Source organism: Metarhizium robertsii (genome assembly GCF_000187425.2).
Source record: "Metarhizium robertsii ARSEF 23 chromosome Unknown MAA_Scf_8, whole genome shotgun sequence".
Lineage (NCBI taxonomy): Eukaryota > Fungi > Ascomycota > Sordariomycetes > Hypocreales > Clavicipitaceae > Metarhizium > Metarhizium robertsii.
This window is the reverse complement of record NW_011942226.1, coordinates 693,453-707,807: the sequence shown is the minus strand read 5'-3', so window position 1 is coordinate 707,807 and position 14,355 is coordinate 693,453. Positions and strand designations below refer to the sequence as shown.

Genomic DNA, 14,355 nt, shown 5'->3' with positions numbered 1-14,355 from the left:
ATACAAGTCATTCCTGACAACTTGCACATAGATAGAGGTATTAGATACTCCGCTACGGAGTATCTTCAATGAGTGTCTGGCCCTTATCATGGCAACTCCACCAAGGCGTCCGGCACTTGAGATATCCGATATAAACCCGCCAGAAGGTGTCTATATGTCAGGAGAATATCGTCACTCGATACAGAAGACCGCCTGTAGTAACTTGTTTTACTATATCACAATGTATATGAGCTGATTTATCCTTCGAGTAGTTGTAAACATGGACAAATCTATTCCACCAAGACCAGGGCTATTCAGTTTTATATGTTTCAAGTCATAATAAACCACAGGCATCCTAATGAGTCGGGCGTATCCTCCTCTTGGAAGGGAGTGATTGCCTGTATGGACGAATCAATAACTTCGAAAATTGCCATGGGATCTTTCTGTCAACGAGGAGCCACATTATGGTCAGTCCGTGAGCAGCATTTGATATGTTGTAGATAGAAACATATATATTCAAGTATACGTCGTTTCCCAAGTCTTTTATTGCCCATCACGGAAACAAAGGTTAGCCTTCATAAACATTGAGCTAAAATGAACGGCCAAAACGCTTTATCGCTTCTTTTAGCGGCCATTTTCTTCTTCTTTTGTCATGTCCAAGGGGCGCCTCCACCAGCGACGCCTGGAGGTATAAGAGCTAGAGCTCCCGGAAAGCCACCGTTTGTATGGCGTGGTGAAACAGGCAAAACTCGCGACGGTAAACCGGGCAGGTCTCCCGCCGACGTTCAACGAGCTGGTGGGATGTGGGCACGAGGCTTTCAGATCATTGATCAACTCAGCCCCGAGCAGCTTGAAGCAGGAAGCGGTCTCTGGACGCACACCAACAACCCAGGTGGAACGAGAGACGTCACGCAATATGTGTCGACGAGTACATCGCTCATTGGTGCCATCACCTTTGCTGTCCGGCCCTCGCCAGAGCACGCACAAGAGGTTGGCTATCTCTACCGGATCCGTACAAACTGGGCCATGGTCGATGTGAACTTGTCCTTGGAGAATATTTCTCCCTACCCAGAGCAACAAGAGCAAGCTGCCGTTCAAGGGATTCCTTGGAACCAGATCCTAGGCTGGTACGAGGTACGTGCCGCCGATCTAAACCGTATTCTTGGCGCAGAGGATCCTATTAGCCAGTTGGGTCGCTTCACACGGAATCCCGACTTTCGTCCAGACTCAACAGACCCTAGCGGCGCCCAGCCGCAACTTGCTGGGCTCCAGAATCCTGTAGAGGGACGCCATGGAGCCTGGGAGGCCTATGTAGGACAGTCGGTAGCCAGCAACCTGAGGCAGTTCATCAGAGAATATGGACCCCAGACAGAGGCAGCAGATCAGACCACGCTCAGCAGCCTCGACTGGTCTGCGGTTGAGATCCCAGCTCATCTACGAACAGCCTTGGGCCAGGGTGCTGCAAGCGCGGCGCAGTGTGCCATGGCACTGGCAGCAGTTGTCGTGTCATGGCACCACGATGAGTTGAAAAGATCGATTCCATGGCACAAAGTAGACGGCCGTGACACAACCAGTATGTCCGTCTGTTCGACGAAGCTGTACCTGATCTAACACCGTATAGGCAACCTCGGCAGTAATGCCTGCGGTAGGCTTGCTACTGCAGTCAAGGACAAAGCCGAAAATAAGGAAGCTACTGTGAAGATTTGCGACGAGCCACAATCCGGCGGAGAATGCCTTACTATACAGACACCTCCCCAATCTTGCGGTATGTTTCCTTGGGCTGCAACTATTCATGGCGTAACCGGCCCGTGAGGCTGGCTGTTTATCTCGTCACCAGTTGATTTTGGCTAATCGAAACATGTCAATAGTTGGTGTCCCTTTGGAATGGAATGACAGAGCGTCAACGATTCTTCTCAGCGCATCCGCTGGTATCTGCCAGTTCTTCCAGTAAGCCCAGACCGTTCAAGACAGCCGAACGATGGCGTCCCGGCTATTTTCACGAATCATGCAGAAACTAATAACCTGTCAGTGATTATAATTGCGCCGGCGCCTCCTTTCAATCCTCCTTTCCGGGCAACGATCGTTTAGACGAGTTCGACGAGGGTCGTTTCAACAACATGATTAGTTCCATTCGTTGCGACAACACCAGCCCAGAAACTCAGATTGAACGGCCGCCGGTTATCGAAGTAGCCAAGCCGGACGCCTGCATCGCCAAGCCTCGCCCGTTGGCCGAGATCCTGTGGGTCATGATAAACAACATCGACGGCGAGAATCCAGGCGATCTCTTCGGCAGCATCCACGCCACCGACGACTCGGGCCGCCAAGTAATCTACAATGTTGAGAAGGATGATTCCGTGTCCGTCGAGCCGCGAGACCAAATCACGCTGCGCACATCGCGGCCTCTTGCGGCGGATGGGAATTTCGTCATCGACCTGGATCTCTGGGACAGAGACAGGGACGCGTCTCCGCACGACGAGGTGAGCCGCGGCCGAATTGCGTGGAAAGTCTACGACCCGGCCAACGAGTACGACACGCCTATTCAGACAGAGGTTGACGGCGAATACGGCAAGGCGACGGTGGACTATGTCGTGATGAGCAGTGCTACACAGGCCGTCGTCCAGGTAATCATGCTCGACGGGGACGGAGAGAAGCCCGCCGACGTCTTTGGGAGAATTAGAACATCTAGCCGCTTTGTCCAGCGCGACTTGTTCAACAGAGAGGGCGGCGATAGCATAGAGATATACCCCGGTACAGCTATCCCGTTGTCGCGGGCTATCATGGCCGTGCCGATGCTTGATACCCTCAAGATTCATGTTGATCTGTGGGACCATGACGCCGACTGGTCCCCCAACGACCAGATAGCGTACGGAATCGCAGAATTTCGTCCACAGCTGTCGGGCTCGGAAAAAAGGGTAGTTGACGGAGAGTACGGCAAGGTTGAAGTGTGGGTGACCTGGGGAGGAGACCGGCCTCAAGGGTGCTGATGCTCATCCATGCCCGGGACTATTTGAGGCGCAGTGGCCATGACTCCATGCAACCATGAGCGGAAACCACAACTTGGCCAAATTCTACGCCGGCCTTTGCACGTTGGATCGGTAGGCAAAGGCGTGTTTTTACCATCCAAAGACTGGGAGTCGATCCGTGGGCCAAGCAATCATTACAACTGTTACATTTGTCATCTAGTTGGACCCGGGAACAATTTCGTACCGTTTTCTTCAGAACTACAGTTTTATCAATAGGAGTTCTTTAAGAACCTGTCGTTTGTTATGCCAAAAATCCCTCACTTTCATCTTGATACTATCTAGGGGAGACTTGCAAATATAGTACTACAGTAAAATATGCCATTTACCATTAAAAACTAGAGCCTTTTCACAAGACAGACAACTATACAGCTGAGACCAGTCGGTCCGTAACGATGCCATGGTTTGTGATGTCACGGTGACTTGTGGGCCATGATAGTCTAGCACATAATCAGGGGAACCGATGTGCAAGTGCAAAAGTGTCTCCGAGGAAGTCTCTGTACATCAACAACTAGCACAGCCTCCCCTTCTAATATTGGTCCACATACCCTTAATACTAATTGGCATGCGCCCCTGCAAGATATCCCAGTAGTGCTACTTGGCAACAGGGACGGCCGGGAGGCCCGATCTGCCCGGAGCGGAGTCCGCGGCGGCGGCGGCGACGGACCCGTCCCTTGAGCCCTTCAACATTACCTCTCAGGGTCGAGACATGCCAACGCTTCATTATCTACAGCCGTGGCGGCTCAGGTTAGTGGAGACGGATCCACTGCGCATCACCGTGGTCGAGGCGAGAAGTGCCACGACGGTTATCGGGTTTGGCATTTGAGCCATGGAGCAAAAAGATCCGGCGATAGTGGCCCTTGCCCGAGTACCACCGATATCCAGATTATAAGTGTGGCCCTTTGTCTCTCTCTTGAATTTAATCTGTCTCTCTTCTTTTTTTCGTTTTTCTCTTTTTTTGTCACTCTCTGTTTTATTACTCTTTCTCTCCCTCTCCTCGTTCTCTCCAAGGCCTCTGACAAGGAGGTGCTTAAGAATAGATGTCTCATACAGCAGAATTACTTTCGTACCATCGAATACAGCAAGCCTCAAGTTTGAGAACAATGACCCGTCAGCGGCTCAGCTAGGATGCAACTTCATGCAGCATTCAGAAAATAAGGCGCTCCACGGCTATCAAAGATGCCTTTTTGATCAAAGACTTGATTGTAATATCTGTGGAATGATTTCTTTGAAAATGAGCAGAGAACCGAATGGCGCGTTTCCATAGTATTCCAGTACTTGGCTAATGGTTGAGGCAAAGCCTCCGTCGCGTGGCTGCTCTGCTACTCCCGTTCGTGCTATATCCGAGCGAACTGCGCACCAAAAGCAGTTGCTTTGTCCGACGCATTTAAATCCCAAAAACGCACCCAAAGCCCGTAGAAGTGCATTTAATGCGAATGGCTTAGTTGGTCTCGTTGCTACGTAACGTATGCCATGAGCAATACAGAATAGCCGGCACAACCAAGATTATCCACCAGTGGTTCCCCAGTGAGGTTGCTGTGCGCTTCTTCTTCTAATACCTTTGGCGGTCTGTGCCGTTCTTGTAGCAACTTTGCAATTGCAATTAGTTGAGCTAGAGACCTTGGACAAGATATGCCAAATAAGAGTATAGACGAACATATCGGGAGCGGCATGTATAGCTTGGGTTTAGAGGCTGCCGCATTTTAGCGAAATGCACTACGCAGCTAGCTTAACTAGTAATCATCATGTCCCGTGGTATTTATTACTAGGTAGCTGTGGTTATATGCACGTGGTAACATGCTCTTTCTGCGATTCTCATACGATCGTCGTCAATAGCAAAAGGCTCACGACCACATCACAGTTGCATGTCCAAAATACCCTAATACCGCATGAGCTTGAGGAAGCGAGCATAAAGTAACGGTTAGAGCTACAAGTCTAATTTTATAATATAATATGATAATAAAGAAAAAGCACAAAAATATAATATTAGAACGTAGCTTTACCTGGAAAAAGTCAATTTAATTAAATACCTACCTACCCTACAAGTACCTAGGTATACAGGCAAAAGCACTGTGGCCACGCAAGTGCGGCTGTGGCTGTGGCTGTGGCTAAATTTAGATTGTGGCAAAGTTTTATCCCTTTCCATCGCGTACCTCCCTATGATTATCGTACACGGTCAGAACCTTGTCTCCCACGGTTCGCAACCTTCACTCATCCTTTCGCTGCCAATTACGCATCTCACCGTCTCTCGCTCTCTGTTCACTTCGTCCACTCGCTTCACCTCCTCCGACGTGCTCGCTACGCCCGTGTTCGAGTCTGAGCCTTTATTGTCTGGTATTCTCTCATTTTCCCGTCTATCCAGGGGCAACCATGTCGGACAAGAAAACCGACGACATGCTCCCCATGTCCAATTCCAATGGTCATGCGAATGGCGTCGCCAACGGCCGCAATGGCAGCGCCCACAAGCAGCCCTTTCCAAGCTTTACGCCCGCCCAGGCAAAGACGGATGCGCTCAAGGGCCTGGGGCCCTCCATGGCATCGCTGGAGAGCAGTCGTGGCGCCTCCATCTTTGCGTACTGTCTGAGTTCCATGAGCATGACTATTGTGAATAAGTATGTTGTGTCGGGGTCCAATTGGAACATGAATCTGTTGTATCTTGCTGTTCAGGTATGCGTATATTTCATTGAGCATCTGAAGGGCTGTTGCTGATCATGTCTACCGAGTAGTCCATTGTTGGGACCCTGGCGATTATCATGTGCAAGCAGGCTGGCATGGTCAAAGACTTGGGCCCATTCGACTCGCAAAAGGCAAAGACTTGTATGTCGTCTCCCGGTCCAACTTGTTGCGACTTTGTTTTGTTCTATTTTTTTCAGCGGCACTGACAAATCGCAGGGTTTCCCATTGCTCTGCTTCTCGTTGCCATGATTTACACCGGTAACAAGGCCCTGCAGTATCTCTCCGTTCCTGTCTACACCATCTTCAAGAATTTGACCATCATTGTCATTGCCTACGGAGAGGTTCTCTGGTTCGGAAGCAGCCTCACTCCGCTGACCCTCGTTTCATTCATCATGATGGTGTTTAGCTCGGTTGTTGCTGCGTGGGCGGATGCCAGGAGTGCTTCCACGGCTGCCGCCGTAACCACCCTGAACCTGGGCTACGGATGGATGGGCATCAATGTCTTTTGTGCCGCCATGTATGCTCTTAGCATGCGCAAGGTTATCAAGAAGACGGGCTTTAACAATTGGGAAGGTTGGTCATTTGCACTCCCCGTTCAAACATCAGCCCACTAACAATTGCAGTCATGTACTACAACAACCTCCTTACCATTCCTGTCCTCATCATCTCATCTCTCCTTGTCGAGGACTGGTCCTCGGCCAATCTCAACAGCAACTTCCCCGCCGATTCTCGCTACAGTATGTGTACGGGCATGGTCTACTCAGGTCTCGGCGCCATCTTCATCTCCTATTCGACCGCGTGGTGTATCCGCGCCACTTCTTCCACCACGTACGCCATGGTTGGCGCCCTTAATAAGTTGCCTGTTGCAATTTTGGGCATTATTTTCTTCGCTGCACCTGTTACGTTTGGTAGTGTCTCAGCCATTGTCCTGGGCTTCGTGAGCGGCATTGTGTATACTGTGGCCAAGCTTCAGAAGGGCAAGGAGAAGCCTCAGCCTGCGCTGCCACTGACCAACAAGCGATAGACGGACTCCTTGAGGACGGCTGTTATGACTAATGTCGGGAACCCATCACCCAAATTTATGGGCTCGTTGAGCCCGCTATGAGAGCTGGCTGCACCTAAAGGTCCATTCTTCCCGGTGTTGCTTCAAAATTATGTGCATTTCAACGGCCTGGATATGGTCGACTATTTGGCGTTGTACGGCTACGGAACGGAACAGAAAATACTTTCATCGCGGTTACTCGGCAGAATTAACGTGTTCAAACATTAATTATTGGGTAGCCCTCATGACTCTCATGATGAGGGACTACACAGGCATTCAGTTCTTGTGCACATTTGAGTTGGTTTAGATTAGAGCAGTTTAGTTAAGACGACGACTTACGATTGCATCAATGTATTTGCGCTAGGGCGGTTTCAGATCGAAAATCCAACTTTGGTAAACTGCAATAGGGCATATTGAAACATACTGTTGCTCAAAGTCTGCACCACCAAAATCATCCCTACTCCAATTATCAGGCACTGTGAGAGAAGGAAAAGTGGGTCGACCCGGCAAAATATCGGCATCTCAAAGTCATCATCTTCCGTGTGCTCAACACAAACAGCTTGCCATCTATCAACGTCAGCAAATTTAAGCGCTCGCCATGTCGATGTTCCGAGCGAAGAAGCTCGACCTGGGCTGCTTCGTCAAGGCCCGGACAATTCGGGACCACACAAAGCGCAAGGTCTTTGAGCAGTTCGAGACGGAGAGGTATGCAGCGTCCCCTAACCGTACCCTTCAACAGCGACAATCGACAAAACTCTCTGCGCGGCGCGATTGACCTATGCAACAACTGGGTACAGCTAGACACTAACTGGCAATAGACAAGCCCTGCGATACATCATCCGCAACACGACCCTTTCCCCTCGTGTCCGCGCCGAAGCCCAGCTGCAACTCACCCAGATGCACGCCTATACCCGCCCCACGCAGATTCGCAATAGATGTATCATGGGAGGCCAAGGCCGTGGCGTGCTGAGCGATTTTAAAATGACGAGGGTAAGTTCAATGTAGAGGGAGCTTGGTTGATGCGAAAAGGTTGGAACGAAGTGCTAATGTTGGACAGTTCAACTTTAGAATGCAGGCAATGGCGGGAAACTTGCCGGGTGTGAAGCGAGCAAGCTGGTAAAAGGACCGGACACCTGTTGGGCATCTTTTTGTTGAAACGTTGTACAATATAAATGGAATAGCGACCGGATGATCTGGACTGATGTTGGAGCGGCTGGGGTGTATGGGTTAAACCAAGCGTATTTTTGTACTATGAATCTATCTACTCCGACATTCGACCTATTCATATATGTAATCTGATTCTGGGACGATACCAGCCGTTGACTTCGCCAGGCTTGTTGCTTGAGCTGACTTTACAACTTGACATTATCCTGGGTACGCCCTCGCAGTTGCGCCAAACAATCTGCTTTGCATTTGACAGCACCAGCCAGTGGGCTTCCCGGTTGGCTGCACACGCAAATAGAAGTGGGTCCTAGAGTCTTGACATGCCGCCAGCCTCGCCACTCCATCGACTTTCTCCAACACCACCACTCACCCAACATCTACGAGTCCACGACTTGAGCAAGAAGAAAAAAAGGTCATCATGGGTGGCGGCGATCTTAACCTCAAGAAGTCTTTCCATCCAACGTTACGGCGAAATCAGCAAGCCGTCTACGAGGAAGAACAAAAGGCCCTCGCCGAGCGCAAGCGCACCCAACAACGCATCAATGAAATCAAAGAAGAGCGCGCAAAGGAGGATCTGCAGCGGCAGCTCGAGGCTGCCGGCGGCAAGAAGAGAGTAGACCGGGTCGACTGGATGTACCAAGGCCCTACCGATGGTCAAGTTGGTACCAGCGAAGAGACCGAAGCGTATCTCCTGGGCAAGAGGAGAATCGACAACCTTATCAAGGGAACAGAGCACAAGAAGCTGGAAAAGAGCGCGGGTGAGGAGAGTTTTATGGCACTTCAGAATGCGAACAGCGCAAGAGATACAGCGTCCAAAATTCGAGATGATCCTCTACTCGCCATCAAGCGCCAGGAGCAAGCGGCTTACGAAGCCATGATGAACGACCCCATCAGAAGACGGCAGCTACTGGCCTCCATGGGAATGGAGGATGAAAAAAACAAGGAAAGGTCGCGGGACAAGGAGCACAGGCATCGACGGAAACACCGACGACACCGAAGCAGGAGCAGGGACGCCGAGGATGATGAGAGGCGACATAAGCGGCGGCACAGATCGTATTCACGGTCTCGGAGTCCCGGACGCCAGCGCGATGATGGCGATGATGAAGAGCGAAGACGAAGACATGGACGACGAAGAGATTCTGGCGTAGATCGAAGCCCACGGCGGGCACGAGATGATTCAGCGGAGAGAGAGAGAAGATATGAGAGCAGCCACAAAAGAAGTTCTTATCAAGACAGCGATGGCCGACGAAGGCATGACAGTCCAAACTCGGGTGATGGTGGACTACGGCGTCGCAGCCCATCTCCAGACCGACATGACAGGAGGCGCAGCGATCATTATGCCCGGCGCGACGGCCATGACAACAGACACCGAGATTACAACAGAGATGACAATTGGAGGGGGCCACGGAATGGAACCGGTCCTCGTCATAGCGGCAATGGACACGGGTACGGCAATGGCCGAGCAAGACACCAGGCCCGTGGCAATGACGAAGATGGGGAGACAGAAAAAGCTCGCAAACTAGCGGCCATGCAGTCGGCAGCATCTGACATGGACTTGGACCGCGAAAAGCGCCTTGCTGCTCTGGAACAAGAGGAACGGGCGGCAAAGGAAGCGGACGAGAGAGCGAGGGAGCGAGGAGGTGAACGCGGCTTTGTCAATGGGCTACACAAGCAGGCGGGCAAGCTTGGCTTGGGCGAGAGAATGGGACGGAATCGACAAGGATACCAGCGGGATGATGATTAGAAATGAGTCAAGGGAGGAGGTGGTCAAGATTGCATCAACCGGTTCCAGGGACTTGAGAGGACAGAGGTGGGAGGTTGCTGGGCAAATGGCCGGCCACGGCTGCATGTATTATTATTATTGCGAGGGACCTCGGGCTGTGGAAGGAATGTTCTCCCGTTGTTGGGATGCGGATTGGTGCTGATTTGTTTGGTGCCAGGTTGCGTGTTTCAGTGAGTGACTTTATGGCTGGATTGTAGATAAATTAGACGTCTGGCGGAAGTCGGTTCTGACATGGAAGCTAGCACACAGTCAACTGGTTAGAGTTTGCACTTCCAACATTGAATGACGAAAAGTGCCTGGCTTGGAAACACGTGGCGGACCCTTGCGCTGAGGTACAGCGGCGCAGGGGATCAATAGAGCACTGACGGGTCTGGTACCAGCTGGTACTGGGGCCTCTGGAGGTGAGCGCCAGTGCCCTCACGTGCTGTCTGGTGCTAGCTTGAGCACTCAAGCAGTCAATAGCAGCTGAGCCCTCCAGTCAGCAGCAGCCAAGCAGCCAGGCAGGCACATGCAGCACTTGAGGGCTCTTGAGGGCTCTTGAGAGTGGCCAGCCAGTGCAAGTGCTCTCAGTGCTGCAGCATTGGCGCCAGTCCAGGGCAGAGTTAACTCGAGCAAGCTTTGCCCGGGTGCATGTGGCGGCAGGCTACCACACTTTCCAAGTGAATGGTGCCGACCGCTGGATGTCTGGTCAATGACGGGCCCGGCAAATGGACATGGAGCCCACTTGTGCGGCTGCTGGCGCTCATGGTCATTTGCTGATGCATGGCATTAATCGTCAAAGTGCAACGGCTTGTGGCTGAATATCGACTCGACGGGCTGGGCGCTCCTTTGGTCATTCGCTAGGCGCATTCGTAGCTGGTTTCTCATGTTCCTCCTCGCATCTTGACATCCTTAACATTCTGGTATCCCGAACGTCAACTCTCTCCTCTTCTCGTTCCCATCTCCATTCCCCAACGTCGAGTTCCGAGTTCCCTCGCCGCCGACACTCCCTTCCTTCTGCTCCTCCTCCGTGTCTCGTCTCCTTCAGCTGCCGATACCTTCGAGTCCGCCCTGTCTCGCACCTCCTGCGCCGCCAGCATCCTCACCTCCGCAAGAAGTCGCGCGCTGCCTCACCCGCCAATTCTGCCCTCTTCTCTGGTTCACGACATTGCCAATTGAACAACCCGCCCCATGATGCCTCTCTGCGGTGGATCCAAGACGGTTCAGCGCAAGCTGGTGCTGCTGTATGTGCTTACCCCATAGCCCCCATGACTGGCAACGCGAGGCAACCGAGTCGAGACAAACGCTGGTGCCGACAAATGCTAACAGATCATTATGACAGAGGCGACGGTGCCTGCGGCAAGACGTCACTGCTCAATGTCTTTACAAGAGGGTACGTCTTGATACCTGGCTCTCGATGCCCCTGCGAGCTCTGGTCATCACCATGAGGGCGAACCCGACGACTAACGCACACGCCTAGTTACTTTCCGACGGTATACGAGCCTACAGTCTTTGAAAACTACGTCCACGGTATGAGTTGCTCCCAGATCCATCATTCCGTGCACACGCCACGCGGCGGTTGGTCGTTTTGTTTCGAGTCGCAAGTTTGCGCGCTGACGAGTGCAAACAGACATCTTTGTAGACAATGTGCACATTGAGCTTTCGCTCTGGGATACCGCTGGCCAAGAAGAATTCGACCGATTGCGCTCGCTATCATATGGTAACGACCCCGTCTCGCCAGGATGACTTGCATCTCCGAAGTCGTCGTCGGAAGCCAACCCCCTCGACTAACATTCCCCCAGATGACACCGACCTGATTATGCTCTGCTACTCAGTCGACAGCAAGGATTCCCTCGAAAACGTTGAATCGAAATGGGTTGGAGAAATCACCGACAACTGCCCCGGCGTCAAGCTGGTCCTGGTCGCGCTCAAGTGCGACCTCCGCGAAGGGGGCGGTGACGACGAAGCCGATGATGCAGCTGCATCCGCCGCCGCGCCCGCCGACGGAAACGCCAACTCGGAGCGGCCCAGGGGACCTCTCATCGAGTACGACAAGGGCCTGGAGGTGGCCAAGCGAATAGGAGCCTCACGGTACCTCGAATGCTCGGCCATGAAGAACCGCGGCGTCAACGAGGCCTTTACCGAGGCAGCCCGCGTTGCCCTGAGCGTCAAGAAGGAGAGAGAGGAGAACAAGTGCACAGTAATGTGACGGGGCGAAACATGCGAGAGAGAGTCCCGACCCCGTCAAAAAGAAAAAAAGAAAAACCCAAAAAAACGCGCACCACGATCCAAATACCCCCAGGCGATTTCGTCTTTTTTTTCTCCAATTTCCACGCCGCTTTGTTTGTCTTCTCATGGCGGATATTAAAACCAGTTTTTTCACAAAATTTATTCCGTTTTAAAATGTTGGTTCGACTTCAATATCCCCGCCGCTATCAGACTGCTTTTCGCTGTTGTTTTTTTTTTCTTTTGTTCTTTAAAACCCATGGGATGCTATTTGTAACCGCTCATTGATGTATCCCCCATCTTTGTACATATCGTTGCGGTGGAACATGTATCACGGACGACACAGGACGTGAGACGGAGAGGATGGATGGTATCTTTTTTCTCATATGTTTTTTTATTAATTCCCCTCTATCTGTTTTCTATTTCCCGTTTCTGGGTCAGATGGGTCACATTAGCTCTGGCGTACCTTGTGGGCTGTTAGCATGGAGGGATGGTGCGTTTGCATGGGCCGCCGGCTAGAAATACTGAATTTGTGTCATTCGTCCTTGCTGTGTCTGGCTGAGCCTGCTGGTCAATTTGGCATCTCTTGGATCTCGCTCTGGTGGTTCCCCTTTGGAGCTCTTGTCGTGATGCCATGCGCCGGGTGTATCCGTGCTTGGTGACATGTCCTGGTCCACTGAGGGCCACGGTCCCTGTACTCCGCACTTTCCTGATGGAATCACGATTTTCTTTAAAGTACGGGTTCTACCGCCGTCTTCTTGGCCCTCTACGTACATCCCTCCCCGGCACTGGCCGTGGGAACATAGGTCCCGGGATACATCATTTGAACGCACTTGTTAGTTATCTTGTCCTTGGGGGTTGGCTGTTGGCTGTTGGCTGGATCAGGGTGAGCGGCAGCATCGGTGTGCATACTACCCTGTAGCCGCTTGACGCTTTGTGGTTGTTAATCAGCGCACCAGAGTTTCCTGCGGACATCATCATGATTCATGAAGCAACCTATTTTACAGATAGATCTGCAGGAACCAGTGCTGAAATAGAAAGTGTGGGTTTTCAAGCCTGGGGGATGATTCTCTTCGCGCTGGATTCACATCAATGTATTGTATTTATTGCTGCGCAAATCATGTCGTGGCCGGCCCCCCCCTTTTTTTTTCCAAGGTACGTTACATTATTGCGTTGATACACTTTCACACATATAATTTACGGAGGTCAATTGTCTTTCATCTTTTGTTTCAGATGCCTCTATTCGGATCCGGCTACGATCACTCAGTTGTATGTTCCCGAGCACATGGCAAGGAAACGCAGGATCCTCCACCGGCGGAACGACGCTGTTCAAAACCTACCGTTGACCTGTACCCGAGCAAACTACGCGTAAGCACGTCTATTCCAGCGCCGCGACGGCTTGGGCGAAGCTCGACGGTCCTTGGTAGGCGAATTCCAGGTATGATTTCCATGCAGGCGTCGCAAGAATGCAGTCGGGAGTCGCATTCCATGGTGATGATACGGAGTGTGCTTGTACATGTCAATACCAAACGCAGTGACGACATCCACTGTGACCAAGATAGGTTTGCCTGTTTGGGTCTCACTTGGGTGCTTCCCAACACAGTCGCTGTCGGATGTGATGTGTTGCTGGTATGGACTTGGCCGGCGGGAGGCGAAGACGAAAAAAGGGATTCGGCAGGCAAAGGTACTTGGCTATCGCGGGGACAGCATACTACTGCCGCACTGTGGTACGGAGCATGGCAGTGGGAACTCAACAATGTCAGTGCTGGTCTCAGACAAGGTGGTCCTCCAAGTCCAGGAACAATGTTTTGTTGTCTTGGCTCTAATCGACCGCGGGGGACCATGTTGCGGCCGCAATTCTGATTACTACTAGTACGGAGTACTACCGGACTGATTTGGATAAAGGCCAATGGATTGCCAAGAGAAACAGACGCTTGGGGCGACAAGGAAAGTCCTTGCCTGAGCAATGGCGAGTTGCCATGAATTGATTAATTATTTCTGTCGGTGGGGGGAAGCCAGTTTGATACTATGCAGGTGGCACAGACCCCCCTCGGTAAAGCATCAGTCTTTTTAGCTGTGTCCGTCCGTGGCTTCCTCGAGCTGTCGATCCGGCATTCTCTGGCACCAGTCAGTTTGCCTCATGAGTGATGGTTGGTCGTCGACTTTCAAACCCCTGACACTAATGCGCCAAGGCCGGGACCAGAAGCCGCCATGATCCAGATATTATATTGTGATACTGTACCTGAGCGCCCAGGGAAAAAAGGGGATAACAATTTATTACTATTCTACTCCGTACTAGACGGTCAATGGAGCCATGCAACCATGTTACGCGATCTGGTGGGCGGGGTGGCACCTTTGCGGCGGCTAGATTGGTGGATTCAACGTTGGCCGCAATCGCTCCTTCCTGCTTTCCGCTGCCATTCGTTGCGGCAAGCACCAAGACTGGAGGCATCCGCCTGCCTCTACTCCGTACCCCTGAGCCAGCC

At 51.8% G+C, this 14,355-nt stretch overlaps 5 protein-coding genes across 5 annotated transcripts; all 5 read left to right on the top strand.

The window, feature by feature from the left end:
- Nucleotides 1–573: 573 nt before the first annotated feature.
- Nucleotides 574–2,963, top strand: MAA_01007 (Ribosome-inactivating protein; the record flags this gene model as incomplete). The annotated part of the gene is made up of 4 exons (XM_007819005.1): nt 574–1,552; nt 1,601–1,744; nt 1,848–1,926; nt 2,009–2,963. 4 exons carry the CDS (start codon nt 574–576, stop codon nt 2,961–2,963), a joined length of 2,157 nt encoding a protein of 718 aa, XP_007817196.1.
- Nucleotides 2,964–5,369: 2,406 nt separating this feature from the next.
- Nucleotides 5,370–6,699, top strand: MAA_01006 (UDP-galactose transporter; the record flags this gene model as incomplete). Its single annotated transcript, XM_007819004.1, has 4 exons — nt 5,370–5,666; nt 5,726–5,816; nt 5,892–6,248; nt 6,299–6,699. 4 exons carry the CDS (start codon nt 5,370–5,372, stop codon nt 6,697–6,699), a joined length of 1,146 nt encoding a protein of 381 aa, XP_007817195.1.
- A 616-nt stretch (nt 6,700–7,315) lies between these two features.
- MAA_01005 (Ribosomal protein S14) lies at nt 7,316–7,837 on the top strand (the record flags this gene model as incomplete). The annotated part of the gene is made up of 3 exons (XM_007819003.1): nt 7,316–7,422; nt 7,536–7,707; nt 7,775–7,837. 3 exons carry the CDS (start codon nt 7,316–7,318, stop codon nt 7,835–7,837), a joined length of 342 nt encoding a protein of 113 aa, XP_007817194.1.
- A 462-nt stretch (nt 7,838–8,299) lies between these two features.
- MAA_01004 (pre-mRNA-splicing factor CWC25) lies at nt 8,300–9,625 on the top strand (the record flags this gene model as incomplete). The annotated part of the gene is made up of 1 exon (XM_007819002.1): nt 8,300–9,625. One exon carries the CDS (start codon nt 8,300–8,302, stop codon nt 9,623–9,625), a length of 1,326 nt encoding a protein of 441 aa, XP_007817193.1.
- A 1,663-nt stretch (nt 9,626–11,288) lies between these two features.
- MAA_01003 (Small GTPase superfamily, Rho type) lies at nt 11,289–11,852 on the top strand (the record flags this gene model as incomplete). Its single annotated transcript, XM_007819001.1, has 1 exon — nt 11,289–11,852. The coding sequence occupies one exon, from the start codon at nt 11,289–11,291 to the stop codon at nt 11,850–11,852; it is 564 nt and encodes a 187-aa protein (XP_007817192.1).
- Nucleotides 11,853–14,355: the final 2,503 nt, after the last annotated feature.